This window comes from Mixophyes fleayi, chromosome 7 (genome assembly GCF_038048845.1).
Source record: "Mixophyes fleayi isolate aMixFle1 chromosome 7, aMixFle1.hap1, whole genome shotgun sequence".
In the NCBI taxonomy this organism is placed as follows: domain Eukaryota; kingdom Metazoa; phylum Chordata; class Amphibia; order Anura; family Limnodynastidae; genus Mixophyes; species Mixophyes fleayi.
Genome location: NC_134408.1, coordinates 116,779,641 through 116,802,234, shown reverse-complemented (window position 1 = coordinate 116,802,234; position 22,594 = coordinate 116,779,641). Strand labels below are relative to the sequence as shown.

At 38.8% G+C, this 22,594-nt stretch overlaps 1 protein-coding gene across 1 annotated transcript; it reads left to right on the top strand.

The window, feature by feature from the left end:
* The first annotated feature begins 6,866 nt into the window (after positions 1 to 6,866).
* DUSP19 (dual specificity phosphatase 19) lies at positions 6,867 to 22,093 on the top strand. Its single transcript, XM_075178647.1, has 4 exons — positions 6,867 to 7,186; positions 10,608 to 10,654; positions 12,992 to 13,144; positions 20,803 to 22,093. Exons 1-4 carry the CDS (start codon positions 6,961 to 6,963, stop codon positions 21,025 to 21,027), a joined length of 651 nt encoding a protein of 216 aa, XP_075034748.1. The 5' UTR covers positions 6,867 to 6,960; the 3' UTR covers positions 21,028 to 22,093.
* Positions 22,094 to 22,594: the final 501 nt, after the last annotated feature.

Sequence of the window (22,594 nt, the reverse complement as noted above, 5' to 3'; positions counted from 1 at the left end):
ATCTCCCGCATTGACTTTTGCAATTCCCTCCTTACTGGTCTTCCCCAAAACAGACTCAAACTCCTACAATCTATTTTGCACGCAGCGGCAAAATTGATTTTTCTTGCAAATCGTTATTCCTCTGCTGAATCACTCTGTATGTCTTTACACTGGTTGTCTGTTTTCTATAGAATCCAATATAAAATACTTTTGCTAACCTACAAGGCCATCAACAAAGCTGCACCAACATACATCTCCTCTCTTGTCTCAAAAGATCTCCCAACTCGGCAACTCTGCTCTGCACAAGATCTGCGTCTCTCATCCACCCTCATTACATCCTCCCATTCCCTACAGGACTTTTTTTGGGCGGCACTCACTCTATGGAATTCTCTCCCTTGCACAATAAGACTCTCCTCTGGTCTACAAACTTTCAAGCGTTCTCTGAAAACCCACCTCTTCAGACAAGCTTATAATATTCCTCAACCACCTTCTTAACCTCACTACATTACCCTATTACCATCCGTTACACAATTTCACACAAAACAAGGTAATACAGTAGGCATATTTAATCGATCAGAATCTAAAACATATAAAAATTTACATAAAAAAATATATAAACAAACTCTCATATAGTCACAAATAACACCTATAGAAATGAAATAATTACATATCCCATACAAATAAATTAATTATAATAGCCTACATATTAAATCTCCAAAGGGGAAATTAAAGGAATCTAAAATATATGTATACAAAAATCAATGGTCTCACAAAATATGTAAAATATATAATAAAAGGCTTAACCCTAAATGACTTAACCACATAATCTTAGATCAATACATTACAAGCCAAAAGACATTTTTTATAATGCCCCCAAAAAGTAAGCAACTAAAGATACCAAGGGCTAGATTTACTAAGCTGCGGGTTTGAAAAAGTGGGGATGTTGCCTATAGCAACCAATCAGATTCTAGCTTTCATTTATTTAGTACCTTCTACAAAATGATATCTAGAATCTGATTGGTTGCTCTAGGCAACATCCCCACTGTGTCAAACCCGCAGCTTAGTAATCTAGCCCCAAATGTCTTCATTAAATATGGATATATATAACATGAACTAAGTTCCCAATAGGCATGGTGTACAAACCCACCATTATGTGATCATAGACTCACCAATATTAAGGTTGAGAAAAATGAAAATTCTCACCAAAAAAGGTGTGACAGAGACGCTAGCTAATGGATAAGGTCCACAACTAGTGGTAATGAAGACTAACTAATCCATTAAGACACAAAATATCTAGAATCATAAGTCAGCAAATTCTAAACATATACATATATACAGGAAGATCATATATTATTCAGTTCAATGGTCTCATTCAAGCCAGACGGTGTTAAGGTCTTAAGCCAGAAAATCCAATATGCTTCACGTTTGCATAGCAGGTTGAAACCATCTCCCCCTCTCTTCATTGTACCCACTTGTTCGACCACTCGTACCTTCAAACCTTCAAGTTGTCCCCTCTGGCACTTAACATGGAATGACAAACGATGTGTTTTCATATTCTTCAGAATATTACGTCTGTATTCTTGGAACCGTGCACTTAGAGATCGAATAGTACAGTACACATATTTAATGCCACACTTGCAGTTGATAAGATAGACCACATATGTGGACTGACAATCCAGAATTTTATGCAACATAAATCTCTCCCCTGTTGTATAGGAAACAAATTCTGAGCAGTTGTGTTCACTTGGACTTCCTGAAAACTGTATTGTTGCCCTTATTGACAGATGGGCCAATAAACTCATCAAGTGCCAATAACGCTGAGTTTTTAGTCATTTTTTTTGCCTTCTTCCGGGCATTCTTATCTTAAAGTTGGCCAGAAGACATAAGGCATGAAGGTCTTTCTCCAACCCAGGAGCTCACTTCTGAGACCGTAGTCCTTCCAGTGGACCAAATATTGAGGCGTCTTATGGAGGATTCGAGAGTTCAAAATTGTTCTACATTGTATTCATCTCCAGTAACTGTCCCGTGCGGAGGAGAAACAGAAGATGCTTTGAAGAAGTCATTGAGGACTAGAGGTGTCAGCAGGGAAATATGAAAAGTGTTATGGAATTTGAGGGATAAGGCCAAGTGCAGTTTGTAAGAGACAGGATTAATAACCTGAAAGATTTGGAACGGACCAATATAGTGTGGAGCCAATGTCATGGAGGGAAAACTTGGAGTTTCAGGTTACAAGTGGATAGCCAAACTCTATCCCCCACATGGAGCAGTGAGATTTTTGTTCATTGCCAATCTGTAGCAAACTTGTACCATAATAAGGTCTCGGTGAGTTTGGTCTTGTATGGGACCAGATATGGGAAAAGTCACAAGAAAGAAAGTTTGCTGCAGGGACTGTAGAGTTGGGAACCGAGGTGAAGTTTGGCACAATAGGATGCATGCCATACACTTTAAAGAAAGGTATGGTTCCGATGGATTTGTGGAGATGATTGTTACGAGTGAATTCTGCCCGAGGAAGGAGGTTGCTCCCAGAGGATTGATTCTCAGAGGAGTAACACGTAACAATCGAAGAACAGCTCCAGGTCTAGATTGATTTGTTGGTCTGACCACTAGTTTGGGGATGAGACAAACTTGCTCCACGATCTGAGATGATCTCCCACGGGTATCCATGGGGACGGAAGATATTTTTAATAAAGAGGTAGGCCAGTTCGGAGGCTGATGGCAAACCTTCCAGAAGGACAAGGTGGGCCATCCTTGAGAATTGGTCTACCACAACCCAAATGGTGTTGAAACCACGAATCATTGGTAATTTGGTAATAAAGGTCATTGAGATGCTGGACCAGGGAGAATCGGGAATGGGGAGTGGAAGAAGTAAACGCTGAGGTGACTGTCGTGGAATCTTGTGCCGAGCACAGGTGTCACAGGCTTGAAAATATTTGTAAACTTCGGAAACCGAGAACTGGCCACCAGTAATAGCGGAATAGGAGTGCCCCTGTCTTCTTGACACCAGCGTGGCCTGCGGATTTGGAGTTGTGAACCCACCTTATGACCTTACTGCAAAGAAGGGGGGCCACAAAGGAGCAACCTGGAGGGGGCATCCTCACAGCAGTATCGGTGAGAGCCACTACCCTAGAGGGATTGATGATAGGTTTGGGCTCGGGAGAAGATACAAGATCACAATTGTCAAAAGATCAAGACAAAACAGCCCTGAAGTTCTTGGTGCTGCGTTGGAAGGTCCAAGTCAATTTGAATCGTGAAAAGAAAATTGATCAGCGAGCCTGACATGGATTTAGATACTGTGCAGTTTGGAGGTAAGATTCTTGTGGTCTTTGGAAAACATGACTGAATATTTAGCTCCTTCCAGTAGGTGATGCCACTCTTTCAGGACTGACTTGAATGCGAAGAGTTCTTTGTCCTAAATCCCGTAATTTCTTTCACTGGGGAAAACTTTTTAGAGAAGAAGCCACACAGATGAAAGGTGACGGAGGAAAACTTTTGGGAATGGACTGCTTCTATTCCTACCAAAGAGACTTCAAATTCTGAAAAGAAGGGTTCGAGTAGATCGAGCTGAACAAGTACTGGAACTAAAGAGAAGGCCCTCTTTAATGCATTAAAAGCTAATAATGCCTCAGAGGACCAGGCTTCACATGTGCCCTGTGAGAAGTCAAATCCCAGGAAAAGATTATGATGTCGTCAAAATATACAACTATATAGTGATAGAGTAAATCTCAAAACATTTCATTGACGAAGCCTTGGAAAATGGCTATGGATTACACAACCCAAAGGACATGATCATGTCCTCATAGTGCCCGTCTTGGGTGTTAAAGGCGGTTGTACACTCATCACCCTGACGGATACAGAGGAGATTGTTGTCTCCTCTAAGGTCGAGTTTGGAGAAAATCTTGGCCCCTTGAATCCAATCAAATAATTCAGAGATGATGGGTAGGGGATAGTGGTTCTGTCACGAATCAATGCAGAAATACAACTAAGGAGCCATGAATAAGGTGAAAAACATTCAATGTTTATTTGCAGAAGAGTATGAACAGATGATGTAATAATGAGCTTTGCAGAATTACCAGGTATACGGCAGTTTGCAGGTAAACAGGAGATATGGAAGGATTGCAGGGAAATGCAGAGGTAATTACCAGGTTCACAGATGATACAGGTAAGGAGAATGTAAGTAGAGATCCCAAGCAGCATAAACCCTGGAGCACAGCAGGAGGTAGTAACAACAAAGAATAACAGGATGTGACCACAGTGTGTAACATCAATAACCAGCAATGAATGCTGGTAGAGACAGGTATAGATAGGAAACACCCAGGTGCCAGGGATAATTAGTGCAGCAGGTTTAACTCCTAAGGACTATAAAGCACAATAGCAGCACCTCTGGAGGATAGAGGTACTGCTACAAAACACACAATAGTAAAGTCTGATAGTCCAGGAGGCAGGAGCTGCCAGGCAAAGCCGCATGCACTGCAAGGGCTTGCAGGCAGATCCTGACAGATTCTTAGCTGTAATGGCATTAAATTGTCGGTAATCAATACAGGGACTCAAAGAACCATCTTTTATTATTTACAAAAAAGAACCCTGTGAGGAACATTCTTGAATAAAACCTTGTTGAAGGCTCTGGGTGATATATTCCAACATGGCTTGTATTTCAGGCAGAGATAGTGGATATGTTTTTACTCTAGAGATGGCTATACCTGGAAATGAGGTTGATTGGGCACTCCCACGTATGATGAGGAGGCTGCTCAGATGCTGCTTTGCAGAACACATCTCGAAAGGAAGCAGAAGACAGGGAAGGAAAGCCTCAACGATAAGTGTGTGAAAGGAAAGACATTGCTTGCTGCAGAGAGGTCCCCAGGAAGTCACTTGTGCGAGGCGTCAGTAAAGAGGGGAGATAATAGGTCCTCAACCAAGGTAGCCTCAAGATGATGGATTTGAAGGTCTGTGGTAGAATCAGGAATTGGATCCAATCTGAGTGAAGAACTCCTAACAGCAGCTAAACAGGACCATTTATGCTCATGATGGAAGCATTGGTGACATGATTGCCATCAACGACATTTAGCGAAATCGGTTGCAGCAAAATCAGCACAGGCAGGTGGAATTTGGTAGCTAGAGCGGCAGAGATGAAGTTGCCAGCAGACCCGGAGTCCACAAGGACTGAGGTTTCAATGAACCCATATAGAGAGAAGAGAGTGAATGACATAAGGATGCATGGGTTTATCTGGGAACAGGTGTAGAACATCCTAGGCCAGCCTCCCTGCGGAGACTCCTGGCAGGATCAGTTGTGAAGTTTACCAAAAGTGAGGCTGAGTAAGACTGAGTTAATCCACACTCACATGGGTGTGGAAATAGACTTTTTTTTGCAGAATCAACACATTCCTCTGCTCAAGTCTAATGTAGTGAAATTCCATACACACAATGTTATGCAAAAAATGTAACAAAAAAGGTCTGTTGGTCCTTGGCACTTACAATATAAAAGGAATGAAGGACAGATGAAGAGAAGTGTTTTAAAGTGAACCGAAAAACTGTAAAGTAGTCACAGATTTACTTTTCATACTTCATGATAACCAAAAAAAGTGTTTGAGCTTATCATTTGACATTAGTGGTGTCACACCACTGGTGTGCTTATGTAGTTCAGATAACTAATCACTAATAGGTCTGTTTTTCCTACTCTACTGGATCATCCAAGCAGCGTACCAGGAAAGGTATATGGGAGTAGGGGCAAACAAGGAAATCAGCCCCAAGGGCTAGATTTGCTAAGCTGCGGGTTTGAAAAAGTGGGGATGTTGCCTATAGCAACCAATCAGATTCTAGCTGTCATTTTGTAGAAAGTACTAAATTAATGAAAGCTAGAATCTGATTGGTTGCTATAGGCAACATCCCCACTTTTTCAAACCCGCAGCTTAGTAAATATACCCCCAAGTCTCAAAAGCAATATTGTTGTTGTTTTACTTAAAAAAATTCTCACATTAAAGAAAATATTACAGTAAACAATGACAATACATCTTCTTTGCTCTCTCCTGACACCTCATACTGACAGTACCTACACTGTTATCCTTTACAGGAATTTCCCCGGAAGCCAATTATGTCTCTTGAAAATAAAATGCTTTAATCATGTGGTGAGTAAAAATAAATCATTTTAATGCCACAGTGATTTCATCTGAAATGGAATCAATTAAAATGGATGCCACAAAAATGATTAAAAGAAAATTAATTCCCATTTATTCAATCTAATTCTAGTTAAACCATAACAGGTAGGATTGTTTATCTTGAAAGGTACATAAGCCTGCAGTTATATCTGTGAATTTGACAACATGCTCATTTATATAGAAATTATAACTAGATTTATGCTTTAAAATTCAGTTTTATGTTGTATTTTGCTGTAGACTAGATGGCATGCTCTATTGCAATTTTCAGCTACATACTTGCCAAACTTTCAATACAATTTACATGGACAGTTTGCTGCACTGGTACATGTATGCATACAATGCAATGCCCAGCAATACGTTTTAAGCTCATGCAACAAAGAAAACATAAGTAGTTTCTGAGATTGGCATCCAGAACAAGAGAAGCTATGAAAATTCTATTGTTTCACTATTGTTCATTGTTTTTCTTTCCACATGTTATTCTAACTAAACTTTAATTAAAAAGTGTTTTTCAAGCATCTACAATTCAATGCAAACAGCATTTACAGAAACTGTTCAAATAGCAGAATTAAAAAAAGAAAACTATAGGTCGATCACTTTTTATATGAAAAATACATCTGAGAAACAAGATCTACAGTTTCAACTTTCAGTTTTGTGGGTTGTAAGAAGCAGCCAATCATAATTGTTAACAGTATAGCCAATGAGAAACGTCCTGGCATGTCACACAGGAACACAGTTCTGCAGTGTGTGCACAGTGACTGAGAGGTCAGTGTGGTGTATCTGACTGCTGTGTGCCATCATCTCTGCTGCAGACTGTAGAGTTAATACTTATGTGATGCACTCACTTGGAGATGAAATCAAAGGTTTTTCTAAAAACAAACTCAAGAAACAATGTACAAGAGTCACAACCTTATCAGGGAAGAGAATTATAGAGACTTGGAAAGATTCCTTAGTGCATGTTGTGGATGATCCAGAGCAACATGATGAGAAGTCCTGTGGGTATGTGCAGGATCTCAGCCTGGACCTGCAGGTCGGGGTCATCAAGCCGTGGCTACTGCTTGGTAATTATATAGACAGGATGCGTTTGTGTGTATTTGCAATTGTTACTCTCTTGTGTCTAAACGATCGAAAAGCAAATGTTCATAATACTTCTACTACGAGTCCCAGCATGCCCTGCACGTCACCCCAGGTCCAAAAGACAAGCATGGCATGCTGTGACTTGTAGTTCAGAAATAACTGGAGGACCTCAAGTTTACTTATGTAACTACAGTAAGTTTTACTTGTAACCTAATGTCTACTGTTCTGCTTGCATTGCTTGTTGCTTCAGCACTGTTTTTTCAACTGTACAAAAGTGTGTATGTATGCAAATGTGTGTATATATACATACACACACACACACACACACACACACACACACACACACACACACACACGTATGTCAAAGTGGCTGGCATACATTAGTAGCCAGTTCTCCTACTGCCTTCATGCTAAACCTGTCAAATTGTATTCACTTACATTTTCCATACCGCCTCTTCAAAATTTCCACTTCAAGCATTGTGTGTGTATAAATAAATAATATTTATATCTGTATCTTTAACATGCTTTGCTATCTCTTTTTTCTTCTCTCACTTCATATGTTTTACCTTTTATTTGTAGTTGTGTATAGACTGTCCTGCAACCTTTTACTAAACATGTGCTTAGTAAAAGTTGCAAGAGGGCATATACATGGCAATAGAGTTATCACATGGTGGTGCATCGGAAGGGAGAAATAAAGAGATCAAAGCATGGCAAAGCTAACTAGATATTGAAGTTCAGGTTCTAAATTTGTGAGAGAATAAATCTCCAGTACAATGTCAGTGAGCATCAGAAGGATCAGTTGTAATCTTGGAAGTTTAGATTCCATAACATGACCGCAAGGTCACCCATGTCTTCAATGCTGATTGTGGTTTTGAAATAATGAAGGGGCTAAATTTACTATGGTGTGATGGGGGGGTTTGCGGTTTTAAGCTAGTGGTGTAGTGCACCAAACACCTGAATTGCAGGTGTCACAAGCTCCAGAAAAAACACCAGAACAAAGGCACGTGCATCTAATATTCTAGATAACCCAAACTGCATGCTGTTCGAGCTATCTAGCCATTCAGAACATAAGAAGTGGCACCACTGACTTGTGAATTATGAGAGCAATAACTTAATTGATTAAGGGGGCAAACATATTAACTTATGGGGCAAATGTCATTTTTCATTATATTAAGGGTCAAAATTATAATAATTTAATGAAAAATTGAATATGCCCTGCATAAGTTAATTATATTTCCCCTCCCTTCATCAATAAATAATGATTACCTCCAAAATTCATAAGTCATTGGTGTCTCCTCTTATGTTCTGAATTGCTAGATAACTCAACTCAAACAGTATACAACTTGAGTAATTTTGCCTCTCACAGCCACCTCCTTTTGTATACATTCTTATGTTAAAAATTGGGATGGCAATATGTAATGTGAAGCTTTGTTAAACTGTGGTTTTCATACAGTTTTCTAGTGGTTTGGACTTTAATAGATCCGGCCAATAAACAGGCAGCTTTAACAAACCACCATTTAGTAAGTCTAGCCCTCAGACAATAATATTATGATCAGCAGATAAGTGTTTAGCATTTTTTATTAACACATTGCATTAAAGTATTAAGCGCAATAATTGTAAAGCAACAGAACATCATGAAATACAAATCAACCCAGAAGACTTTTCCTCATCTAAAGCTATGTACACACTACAGTAAATTTCCCCTGATGCAATATCTTTAGCGATTTTACCAATGACTGAAAGTCCTGATCGTCAGGCCAATTCATGCGTACACACTTACATGATTTTACACGATTTACCTTCAGATCTGTATACTTCGCTGTCTATAACCATCTGCTGAAAAGATCATGACTCTGTAAACTCTATAGAGATCTGCCTACACTGCTGGCCATGAGTGCATGCACACTGCAGAATTTGCCTGACATCGTTCCATCGTTTATAAAGATTTCTAGTCCAGTTATAAAATTAAATGAAATTATACGATGTGCATTGGTACGATTAAAACATGATCATAGGCGCGTAAAAACTGATGCAATATCGGACCTAACAGCCGTTTATCTTGTTATTGGCACTAGAATCTGGTGAAAACCCTGTAGTGTGTACCTAGCTTAACGCAGGTCTTACAATAAATATATCCAGAAGGTGGAGAAGCCCACACCCCAAAAAATATTTATTTTTCGGCATAGGCGCCTTCTCCTTCGACTTCCTGCTAGCAGAACGGGGATCGCAATAGGCGCACTGAGACGCCTCAGTGCGGGGAAATTTTGCATGCGCAGGGAGGTGCTGGAAATAGCCATATAAACACATCCATAAAACTACTTGAGAGGATATTTGTCTTTTGTTTTATTTGTAATATATTTTTAGTGTTGGGTCACAACTCATCAATATGTCATAATTTTGTGCATCCCATCACTGTGGCATCATCAATAAGTGCACAACAACTGTCAGAAATTTTGGAAGAGAGGGAGAAAATGTTGCAATGCGCATTGAAAGTATCATCATCATCACCATTTATTTATATAGCGCCACTGATTCCGCAGCGCTGTACAGAGAACTCATTCACATCAGTCCATGCCCCACTGGAGCTTGCAGTCTAAATTCCCTAACACACACACAGACTGACAGACCGAGAGAGACTAGGGTCAACTTTGATAGCAGCCAATTGACCTACTAGTATGTTTTTGGAGTGTGGGAGGAAACCGGAGCACCCGGAGGAAACCCACGCAAACACAGGGAGAACATACAAACTCCACACAGATAAGGCCATGGTCGGGAATTGAACTCATGACCCCAGTGCTGTGAGGCAGAAGTGCCACTTAGCCACCATGCTGCCCAAAGTATCATGCAAACTACACAACCCCTTACTCAGAACTAATTGTACTAAGATTCCATCAGTTGTTTCATTTGCTTTTAGTCTGTGCTCCATAGAAAGAAGCTCAAAGACAGCAAGATTCCCATTCATGGTAGATTCCAGTACTTGGAGGTGCATAGAACTGGAAATGACTGAAATAGGAAATAAAGACCAATTCAGACATTAAGGGCTAGATTTACTAAACAGTGGGTTTGAAAAGTGGAGATGTTGCCGATACTAAATAAATAACAGCTAGAGTCTGATTGGTTGCTATAGGCAACATCTCCACTTTTTCAAACCCGCAGTTTAGTAAATATACCCCAAATGTGGACAAATTAGACTTTATTTATGGATAACTGTATAACAGTTAATAGGTAATTCATATTCAATTTCAGTATTTGTAAGATGTTAATAATGTCAACAAGTACATCAACAAAATAATCCAAACTATGTATTTTTGCTTGGTAGAATCAAGATTTCTTTTGTCAGATGGATGTCGATTGTAATTATTTGTCTTTCCCTTTATGTTCTAAGCATTACATTTATTTTGCTAGGATCACAAGATGTTGCACAGGATCTGGATTCATTGAAAAAGTTTAAGGTAAAAACGTGCCCTTTTTTGTTATTTTTAGTGGTTTGCTATACACTAATAGATTTAATTTTCTTACTTTGTATGTGTAAAAGTCATGGCTACTTAATGGGAATGAGGGATTACATTAGACTGTTTTGGAGACACATTGCGCTGAATTGAATCTCTCCCACTGAGTATTCATTTAATATTTAGAAATTGTTGTTTTGTATAGATGGATAATCTACACTTTTTAAAGACCTGCGATTCTCAGATAAAATACAGCTCAAGGCTTTATATTGCATACTATACAATTCATAAAAAAAGTTTACCATATTTTGTGAACAAAGTTAAAGCCCTCACCAAACCCTTCCCTTCACCTCTGAACCCGTCACTGCAGTCTGCCTCTGACCTACATCTCTTCTCCTCACTGATAAAGACATCTCACTCGCACCTTCATGGTCTGCTGCACCCCACTTATAGAACACCCTTCTCAACTAACCAGACACTCCCCCAACCTTCAATCCTTCCAGTGCTCTTTCTAAATATAGCCTATCATTCCTCGTCTCATACTGCTCCCTCTACCAGCTCCAGTCTCATGCCTACTCTTGTCTCACTAGCTCCTATTGTCTCACCATTGTCCTTTCCCTCTAGAGTCTAGACTGTAAGCTCTCAGAAGCAGGGCCCTCTCTGCCCTTTGTTTCACATCTGCATCTCCTTTGTCAGCCTTGTCTATACTTGATCTCTTTTTATGTGCAATTTTGTATTATTTGTAATTCTGACTGTCCGGCGCAGTGAGTTTTGTCGCCTCACCCATAAACGATGATGATGAAGTTAGTCTTTAAGTTTATAGAGAAGGGAAACTTTACATATCAAGTGAACTGCTCTGCGTATGTAGAGATAATAATTCTAAAGAACTTTCTGATTCTTAACACCAATAATACACCATGTCTATTTTGATGTGTATACGTCTATGACTCTATTTTTTACATCTAGGATCTCCATGCTTTTCTGTATTTATGGTGATTTACAAATACAGAGTCATTAATCATTAATTTGATACACACATAAATAAAAAAGTGCTTAAAGTAAATGTATTTAAATGTGACTTCAAGACTTTCCCCATGGTACTGAACACAATTCATATGAATAGATTTTCCCTTTTAAGTGCTTGTGCTACCTGTTGTGTTCTGGTATTAATGACTACCCGGATGTCAGACTGCAAGAAGTGGTCTTGCATAAGACCTCCTTCTCCAGTTCTTGCTGGACTTCATCTTTCATAGCATTGGCTGAGCATTATGGGCGCTGTTCTCTTTGAGCTGAGTAATCTGGAAATTATTGTTAACATTTCAACTTGCAATGAAAACAAATTGCAGATTGTTCATGCAGTCTGGCTTTCTCATTAATTCTCATTGGATTAATCACTTGACACTTTCCATTCTGGATTGGTCGTGTTAGAAGGAACATGGGAAATGTATTTTCACAAATTATGGCATGGTGTTGATGTATCCTAAAATAGATGATGAGGATAATATCTTGCAGGAGGAGGCCACTTTAAGAGTTCATTAATGATTGTTGATTGTTACTAGTAATGTACCACAACCCAACCAGTTCCCCGCCATGTGCCTCTGGAGTAGTCATGAAGGCACTCTGCGGCCATTTAACTTCATAGGTTTACCCTCGCACCCTGTAGAGGTGTGCATGAAAATGAGCAATGTTTGGATACTGTAGCACACGGAAATTAGTGCAGTTAGACATCACCATGATGTCCAACGGCTCATCATGGGGAATTGATTTCCCCCTTAAAAGTTTATCATCTATATACAAATTAGGGTTTGGTATTTAGTAAAATAAAGATTGGAAGAATATTGAACGAAATCAGATTCCTAATTATCTTAAAATATGTATTTGGTGCATCCCTAATATTTCAGGAGCCTCAAACATGAAGTACTATTTTAAGCACTTCTTATTTTCAGGTGTGTAGATCCAGTTTGAATCTTTTTTTCCAGGGTGACTTTTCTTTACGGAGACAAATATCTCTGTAACCTGAATTTTTTTTTTGGGTGGGACTATATGTTTCTGTTTAACAGTCAAAAGTTGAAGAAGAGCAATCCATGGACTTTCAGATGTTTAAAAGATATAACCACATGTATTGTGTCATTTCACAACATTTCTGGGGGTTCCCCTTTACCCTCCCTCAGTTTCATGATCCATTTGAGAAAGCGGGACCCCCTGAAACTTTGTTTTAAAAATGTTTTGATTACAAAAGAAGTATTTTAGTTGGTGTACCATATCATATAGGACTTATCTCTTTCTTATGGATTCACTTTGAGAACTTTCAAATGTGTGTTTTTATTATTTTTTGTATAGGTCACACACGTCTTGAATGTGGCATATGGCGTGGAAAATGTTTTTCCAGAAGAATTCACTTATAAGAAACTCTCCATCCTTGATCTACCCGAGACTGACATAACATCATATTTCCCAGAATGCTTTGATTTTATAGAGCAAGTTAAACTGAAGGTAATAACATTTTAATTTAATGTGTTACTGCATATATTATATAGATATACTGAGCTTCAGCAGCTTCCATTTTTAAGGCGCATGTTGGTTTATTTCAGTTCCTTTTCCTTCACACAGGGCCACAGCACCCTAGCTCTGGAGATCTGGGGGTAAATGTATCAAGCTGAGAGTTTTCCGGCGGGTTTGAAAAGTGGAGATGTTGACTATAGCAACCCATTAGATTCTAGCTATCATTTTGTAGCATGTACTAAATAATTGATAGTTAGAATCTGATTGGTTTTCAAACCCGCCGGAAAACTCTCAGCTTGATACATTTACCCCCTGGAGTTTAGTATACTGGAATGCAGAACTCAGCCGGCCCATGCACAAGGCATTCTCGGGCGTCCTACTGCTGATCAGACTAATGCTGTGTGATGTCTCCTCAGCGCTCATGCTGCAGCCAGATTAGCCTCATGCACAAGGCATTCTGGGCCGTCAATGTGATTGTCGACTTTCTGCAGCTGATCACACCAATGCTGCGTGATGTCTCGTCAGAGCAGCTCATGCTGCACGCTAAGGAGTCACTGCTGCAGCCTGATTAGCCACATGCATGTAGCTAATCTAGAGTTGAACTGTGGTCTAGGGAGGGGGGGGGGTTTCTAAGCAACAAGAAACCATCCAAAGTGTGTGCCTGCAAAGATCTGCCTTCCTTAAGAGTGTATCTAAAAAACAAAAGAAGACCGGCAGGAGGTAGTACTATGATATTACATCAGTCCTTATGTACATTATCACAAATAACCAAGCCTCGACCATTTTATAATATAGTGCAAAAATTAAAAAGATTCCAGGTACAAATTTATCTTTGCATAAACATATTTAACTGTCTCAGGATCAGTCACAGTTAGTGTTTCTGGGGCCTGTTCCATTAAGTAAAGTTAAGCAAAAAATTGAGTAAGTTTTCTTACTCAAGTTTTCTGGACAAACCATGTTACAATGCAAGGGGTGCAAGTGAGTTTAATATTTTGCACATAAGGAAAATACTGGCTGTTTTTTTATGTAGCACACAAATACTTGATAACTTATTTGTACACTGAAATTTAAAGTTGATCTAGGACATGCCCTATCCCAACTATAAATCTGCCATCACATTTTAAATTCACCCCCCCCCCCTTCAATGCGACATGGTTTTGCCTTACTTGCTTACTTTTGCATAACTTTCCTTAATTAATCAGGCCCTCTGTCTCTAACCCACTCTAAATAAAAGTGATTAAAAAATATTAGCATACGCCAGGAACCAACCAATGTGGTTCCTGGCAAAAAGTTAGGTGTATATAAATACATTTCTGTGGTCAGCCCTCTCTCCCTCCTTTAAACCCTGTATGAGAGAGAGGTACTGGCTTGTTCTTTCCTTTCCTCTCCTAATTATAATAGACACCTCTCACTGTCTGTTGTTGTTTAGTTAGTTTTTAGAGTATGTCATTATTGTTTTACGATAGACTTTGAATAGTGTAGGATTATAAATTAGCTGTTATGTATTTGTTTTAAGGAGGGTTTATATGTTTTATTAGAATTATACTGTTATAATTCTTTATTATCTAGGCGGTATTAAGGAATGGTTATTATGTAATTAGATAGGTAATATAGTGATTATTAGGTTTGTTCAGTGTTGGCATGTTCATCATTAGTTATTAGAATTTAGCGATATCTATATCTTCTCAGTTTATTTTACTTTTAAGGTACGCAGCCACTAGATAATAGTAACATGTTACATGACTATATAGTATGACTCAGAGAGTATAGCGCTGACCAGGCATATGAAATGCAGTGGGTAAGAGTTTGAGCTTGTAGAGCACTCTTAGACATTAATGGTCGCCTCTGAATAGGAGGAACACCCAGCACTGACAGAGAGACACACAGAAGTGTGGAGCAGGGTGCTAGTGACTGCAGTACATTGCCAAGTGCTAGTATTGAGGTGCAGGGAAGAGAGCTGCAGACTGCGAGCACCAGCAGTAGGGTCAACAAGAGGAAAGCCTGGCAATAGCGAGGTGGTAAAAAGAAGCCATCTGAGCAACAGCCGAGAAGCAGTGGGTTGAAAGGTGGACAATCACAGATTGTTTTTCATTGCTTCCGGGCCCTGTTATATGTCCAAACGGTGAGGAATACACAAACATTTGTTGTTCAATATATATTTTGAGGTGAGTTTCTCTAATTGTCATGTTTTGTATAAAAATTAAAGATGCTCAGGCTCGGTTCCCCGAGAACCGAACACACCCGAACTTAGCAGATCCGAGCCGAGCCGGCTCGGTACTTTCATGCGCCCTCGGAATTGAAAACGAGGCAAAATGTCATCATTACGTTGTCGGATCTCGCGAGTTTTGGATTCTGTGAGTACCGCATTCCACGGCAATCCAGCGCCATTTCACAGAGGGACACAGAAGGGGTAGCACATTTCTTGGTAGTCTCTAGAGCAGTTGGGCAGCGTCATAGGTAGAAAAGGAAGAAGAGAGATAGCAGTGTTCTTCAAAGTCTCCAGTGACATTCAGGAGAGCTCCATTGCTAATTGTCATTGCTGAAATAGAAATAATACTTTGCTGCTGTTTCATCAGTATTGCTCAAAGTGTTTGTAATCTGCACTTTACGTCAAAGGTACCTAACTATATTATAATTTTTTGTGAATTGGGGCTGAATCGAAGCTCCGTGATGAACTTGCTTCTTGCTGTGTATTGCAATGGCTCTTTTTAGTGTATTGTCTGGCACCCTCAATTAATCTAGGTCTGATAAAATCACGCATCCCGGGAGAGGGGGGGGTCAGCGCTCGTTGCCATGTATTGACTGTAGAATTACCACAATTATCCAAGGAACGGGTGGAGCGATCAAATGAACCATAACTAATTTCATGATCCAAAAACAAAAAAACAATTCCATCTTGCACCACTTTGCTTTTCTGCCAGTGCTGTGTGGCACTGTTTCCTAGATGTGCAGGGAACTGCCGTGTGTTTGAGTCATTGCTCTGTCGCTTAGCATCCAGCCAGGTCGCTGCAGTCTTTGTTTGAAAGTGTATGAAAATGATATTGTGACCTGTGAGGTGGTCAAAATTGACGTCAAATGACTTCAAGTTAGTGTTATTGAGGTTAATAATAATGTAGTGGGGGAAAAAAGCAAAAATATGTGATTTTAGCAAAAAAAATAGGGATTTTATAAAAAAAAAAAAAATCGGGAACCAAAACACGCAAGGGTGGTTTTGCCAAACCCAAAACACGAAGTTAATCCAGAACCAGAACACGGGGTCAGTGAACATCTGTAATAAAATGTAATCACTGGAATGTAGCCTTTCTGGGTAAAAAATACAATTTACCATATGCGAATACCAATAAGAAAACAGAGATTCACAATTATTACTTATATACCACCATATTATGCAGCGCTGTACAGAAAATATTTATCATCAGTCCCTGCCTCATTGGAGCTTACAGTCTAAATTCCCTAATTCACAGACCAGGATCCAGTTTAGTCAGCAGACAATTAACCTATCAGTATGATAGAAATCTGCGCAAACACGCAGAGAATATACAAGCTCCACACAGATAGGGTCCTGTTCGTAATCAAACGCATGACCCCAGCGCTGTGAGTCAGCAGTGCTAACCACTGAGCCACCATGCTGCCCTTTTGAGGTATAGGGGTATATTTACTGCGGGTTTGAAAAAGTGGAGATGATGCCTATAGCAACCAATCAGATTCTAGCTATCATTTTGTAGAATGTACTAAATAAATGATAGCTACAATCTGATTGGTTGCTTTAGGCAACATATCCACTTGTTCCAACCCGCAGTTTAGTAAATATATCCCATAGTGTTCTAGACAGAGTTATTTCTGAGTTGTTCCAATGTACTGATACTTCTGCAATGTGAATTACATAATTTAGCTTTCTTATATAATGGACGTGAAATATAATCATTTCCAATAGAGGTTTCTGGTTTTTTTTATTAGCTCTTTCTCCATTAGCCCCCCCCACTCAGTTTAAGAATTTCAAGTTCTCTTGTACCAGTTGCAAAGATAAGAACTAATGTATATAATGCACATTCAATATTAAATAGATGGTCTGGCAAAAGTAATCTGGAAGGAATATGCTTGGCACGTTATAAAAAGAAATAACCAGAATTGTTCTCCTTTTGATCTAACCCCAAAAAGACCTTTGTGAATAACCTAATGTATTTATTAACAAATGTTCTGGGTATAGTGCCTGTCTATTTATATGGGATTCATTTCTCATCAGGCCTAACGTGGATTATTTATCATAGATTAACATCTTGGAAGATTAAATTGCACTGTTCTTTGTTATGTGTGGTATCCTTTTCCCTCATGAAGAATAATTTACAAGACATCTGAATCCTAGTTTGCATAATGACCTCACTCAGGTTACGTGCAGCTGTTGACACTTTTCCGTTTTGTATACATGTATGGACTTGCTGAAAAGCATTCAGTGATTATATCACTCAGTACAGCATTATAATAGCTCTTGCTGGTTGGCTCTTCATTTACAGAAGCTTCTGTTTGATGTTGTAAAGTGTGCAAAACAATTCATATTTAATGAGCTGCATTATCCCATTAAGTCACAAAATAATTAACATAATTAATGGCAAACAACAACAACAAAGAGACTTTAACAAGATCACTAGGAGCCAGCAATGGGATTCCAAATAAGGTCAACAGCAAGTCTCTTAATGATGGTTTAGTGATCTTAACCATTGAGCTACTGGCAATATTTTTTTACTGTATTTAATTCTAGTGTGTTCCAGTGGTCAAAGTGTAAATTTAGAAGTGGCGGTATGAAAAATATAATGGGAATATAAGTGAACGGAATTTGATAGTCTTTTTGTGAAGGCAACAGGAGAAATGGCGGTATGGCATACCACCATATACACCCCCACTTCATGTACTGGTTTGTACTGTAAACTACTACTCAGGTTTAAACACTTAAAGGATATATCCACCTTTAGTGGAGCTTTTGATAAATAACGCTCCCAATATTTTTTGTTGAATAATTAATGACGAAGTAAAAGCTGTTATGGGTTATATGTCGCATGAGATTAGATATATAAAATTTTAGAACTTGGTGAGGACTAGATGATTATTTATATGGTGAAATGTAAAAAAACAGACTTAAAAGGGGTGTACTTTCTTTTTCTCAGGACTGGATGTTTCTAGGTCATGATGGCAACTTAGAAATGCTTCTTGGCCACCAGCACTAGCAGGTCACATAGACATTACTATGATATTGACATGCAGCATCTATCAGCAGCTCTCAGTTACTTGAATGATGGTGTCCTAGCTGTTCCTGATGGATACTGTATATACAGGCTGTAATGGACAGGCTCATAAGCAGTAATAACAGAGGCGTCTAGAAGTAAATAGTGCAATACATAATAATAATGCTGTAGCTCATAAGTACAAGTGATAACTCAAGGGGTTATTTCTCTCGGATTTTATGACTCCCCACTTGTGTCAAAGGTTCAAACAATTCCTCCAAGTGAGTGATTTGAATGCTGATAACAACACAGTAACTTTTGTAATGATGATTTTAATCCATAGCCAAAATGCAGACGTGCACCAGAACAATATAAAGACTCTGTTCAAATATTGTATGTGTCGAGGCTTACATAAGCAGAATACATTCAAACATAATATAAATACTTGCTGTAGAAGGTAGGTAAAGTCACTGCCATCTGTTATTCCATCTTTGCTTTAGTAAACTGGTGCCAGTCTACCGGGTTGATAAATGAGTCTTACTTTCTCTGTGCCACTCACTGTGACAACCATATAAAAGCAACCTGCCAACCTAAACAGAACATATGGATATTGTGGGTCATCTGTTGCCATTTCAATACCATATGACTGTGTTATTGTCAGCATTCAGTATCACTGACTTTAAACTTTCTTTAAACTTTGATACAAGTTCAGAGTTGCAAAACCTAATAGAAAAGTACTATATATAATTATGAGCCAAAGCATTGTTATTATGTCTTGCACCATGTACTTATATTATTACTGCTTACAAGTCTGGTCATTACAGCCTGGATATAAGGTATGTTTGGAACATTAGCAATTGTTGAAATATTTTGGTCAGTTTAAATTATGAATGATGGATATGTACTTCAATTTTACTTAAAGGAACAATCCCACATAGCCTTTTTTTTTCTTCTTTAAATAGAAAGTTAAGTACCCTTTTCATACACCGCTAGAAAAAGATCTGTCTATCCTGTCATCTGGAGCCATTTGAAAAAAAATGGCTATTTTTCCAATTATTTGAAACAAATAAATCAACCGACATTTAAAACTTTACTGTTATCTGGAGTTATTTGGAAAAAAAAAATACAACCGACATTTAAAAATGAATTTATTCACTCTGCCTTATACAGAAAGAGAGGCTGTGGCATTTTTGCTAAAGAAAGGAATACTGCAATGCTGTGTCATATAAATCATGAAATGAAGCTCTACTTTGGTTTGTGTATTTCCTGGAATTGTAGAAAATCTACTTGTGGAAAGAAGGTCAACATCCGCCAGGGAAATTGGTTTACCGACAGTCGTCTATAATTTGTGAGAGTCATTCGCTTCTTCTATTGCTGGGCCAAGGAATTGACATCGATCAAGTTGTGCAAAGAGGAATTGGTCATGAACGAAAATGCAACGGTCGACTGGAACAACTATATGCGAGAAATCTGCGCCAAGTACCTCGATCGACAGCCAAAACAGAAGACCGGAGGTGAAGGATTAATCGTCGAAATCGACAAGAGCTTGTTCATTAAGTGTAAGAACAATGCCGACCGAGTGCTTCCTCAGCAGTGGATCTGCGGAAATCTCTGTCGAGAGACGCACAAGTGCTTTTTGGTAAAAGTGGATGATTGCAGTGTGGAAAAGTTAATGACGGGGATTTTGGACAATATCGAAAGAGGCTCTATAATATACTCGGATAGTTGGCGGATTTCAACATTTCAAAGTAAATCATCGCTGCAATTTTGTCAATCCTGACGCTGATGTCCATACTCAGAGCGTTGAACGAATGTGGGGATCCGCTATATGGCGGAATAAACAACATAGAGGAACATCGTGGCACATTTGAAGTCGTATTTTTCCAAATTCATTTGGAGACTGGAAGTCTGAGAAGACAACGTATTCAATTCACTTTGGACGCAATTAACATTTTCTAGTCTCCAGAAAATAAATAAAAAATGGCATAAATTAAAAAATGGCTCCAGGAGAGTACCATACATTATATATTTGTTGTACATTGCACATTGGATGAGATGGTTCTGCACAGCAGAAATATCTACTATAACACTTTAGAAATAACTGTCATATTTATTAATCTATTAAATTTCAATTAATTGTCATGCTCGTGATCTTTTCCATAAAAAATGATTATTGTTAAAATATTTTTTTATTACTGGATTAAATTGTATTTACATATAATAAGTAGGATGATTCAGTTAATATTCATTTAAAAATTAGTAATCTATTATATTTTTGCCATAAGACAAAGCACACTTGCTTTTGGCTAGCTCTGATATTGTGGTGACATTTATTTAGCAAAATATAGGTTGTAAAATTGATGCATGTTCACTGATTGATCTGAAAACTGTCATTTTTATTTGTCAATTCTACACTTTTTTTGTTTTTATCAGGACGGTGTGCTGCTTGTCCACTGCAATGCAGGAGTGTCTCGTGCACCAGCAATCGTTATTGGTTATCTGATGTGCAGTGAAAAACTCAATTTTGCCAGAGCCTTTTCAATAGTAAAAAATGCAAGACCTGCGGCCTCTCCAAATTTCGGATTCATGGAGCAGCTCCACAAGTATCAAGACTGCATTAAAAAACAGACAGATGTTATACACGAAAAGACAGATTGACATAAATTGTTAAGAAATCTCCTAAGTTCTTAAGTGCTGAGTTTTTAGCCTTGTGTCTTAATAGTTACATTTTTATAGTGAGAGGTGTGTTCTCTGTTACTTTTGAACTGTGATTTATTCCATCTTCAATGGGTACAGTCCTGTAGGGACTATCATTTTTACCTATGTTCAACTTCCAGTTCATCATCATTGACAGCACGGAGAGAACAGCAGTGTCCAACGTGGCTGACTGAACGTGGACTAGGAGATAGGATGGAGATGTGCATTGTATGCAGCAGCCAATTAGATTAGACATGATTGCTATTCAATCCACTGTTAGTACACTACACACTCACAGAACAGGAGTGCGGGTGTCCTGCCCAGTTAGCACTCTCCCTTGTAAGCCTCAGTGTGGCTGGAATGGGAGCATATATCTGGTAGAAATTAGGGCCTTTACAGCTATGGAGGGTGTAACAGAGGACTGCATGGTAGAGAATCTGACTAACATTTTTAAAGAGCCACAATGACAGGGTAGGAGCAATGGGGAACATTGTGTTCAAATCAGAAGGGAACAGTGCACTGAAAACTGACAGATTGTTTTATAATAAATATATGACTCCTTCATATAATTCTACTTATCTCTTTCTTTGTTGCACATATATATGGTTGGGATTGTGCCTCACACTCTGAGGTCCTATGGATCTTTTATGTTCCCTCTTGGTGCCCCGGTTTCCTCCCACATTCCAAAAACATACTGATAGGTTAATTGGTTTCTGAGAAAAATGGACCCTAGTGTGTGTCTTTGTGTATAGTAGGGAAATGTAAACTGTAATGTGTGAATGATTGCATAGGCCCAAGATTGCTGCCTCACCTTCTTCAAAATGTAAAGTGCTTTGAGTCCTATTGGGAAATATATACCACCTCTATCAAGGTAGCACACACGCTGGTGAACACATTATTTATAGCACTTCCCTAATTAAAATTTGGATATAACACACGCCCAGAGAGTAAATTAAAAAGTCGAAGCAAACTATTGTTGAGGATGAAAGCAATGGGGACCTCTGTGGTTGAGACACCATAACACTCTCTGGGCCAGATTTACTAAGCTGTGGGTTTGAAAAAGTGGGGATGTTGCCTATAGCAACCAATCAGATTCTAGCTGTCATTTTGTAGAATGTACTAAATAAATGAAAGCTAGAATCTGATTGGTTGCTATTGGCAACATCCCCACTTTTTCAAACCCGCAGCTTAGTAAATCTAGCCCTCTGAGTGAATAAACAGGATTTCAAAACCTTAAGGAACTAAAGAGTTGAAAATGAATAAAAGTAGACGCAAAAAACATTGATGCTCTATACTTCCTAAATACACATTGCTGTTCTAACTACTTTTCTGTATTGAAAATGGAATATCTGTTCCACATACTGCAATATATGTTATGGTGACCAACTCAAACCAAAGTTTTCCCCTTCTGGCCAGTCCTAACATGATTATTGCCATGCTTTTTATCCAACCCGAGGCTTACCTACCCACAGCTTTTATGTCCCCAAGCAGTAGCAGCCATAGGGCTCTAAGGGACTCACAGGTGGGT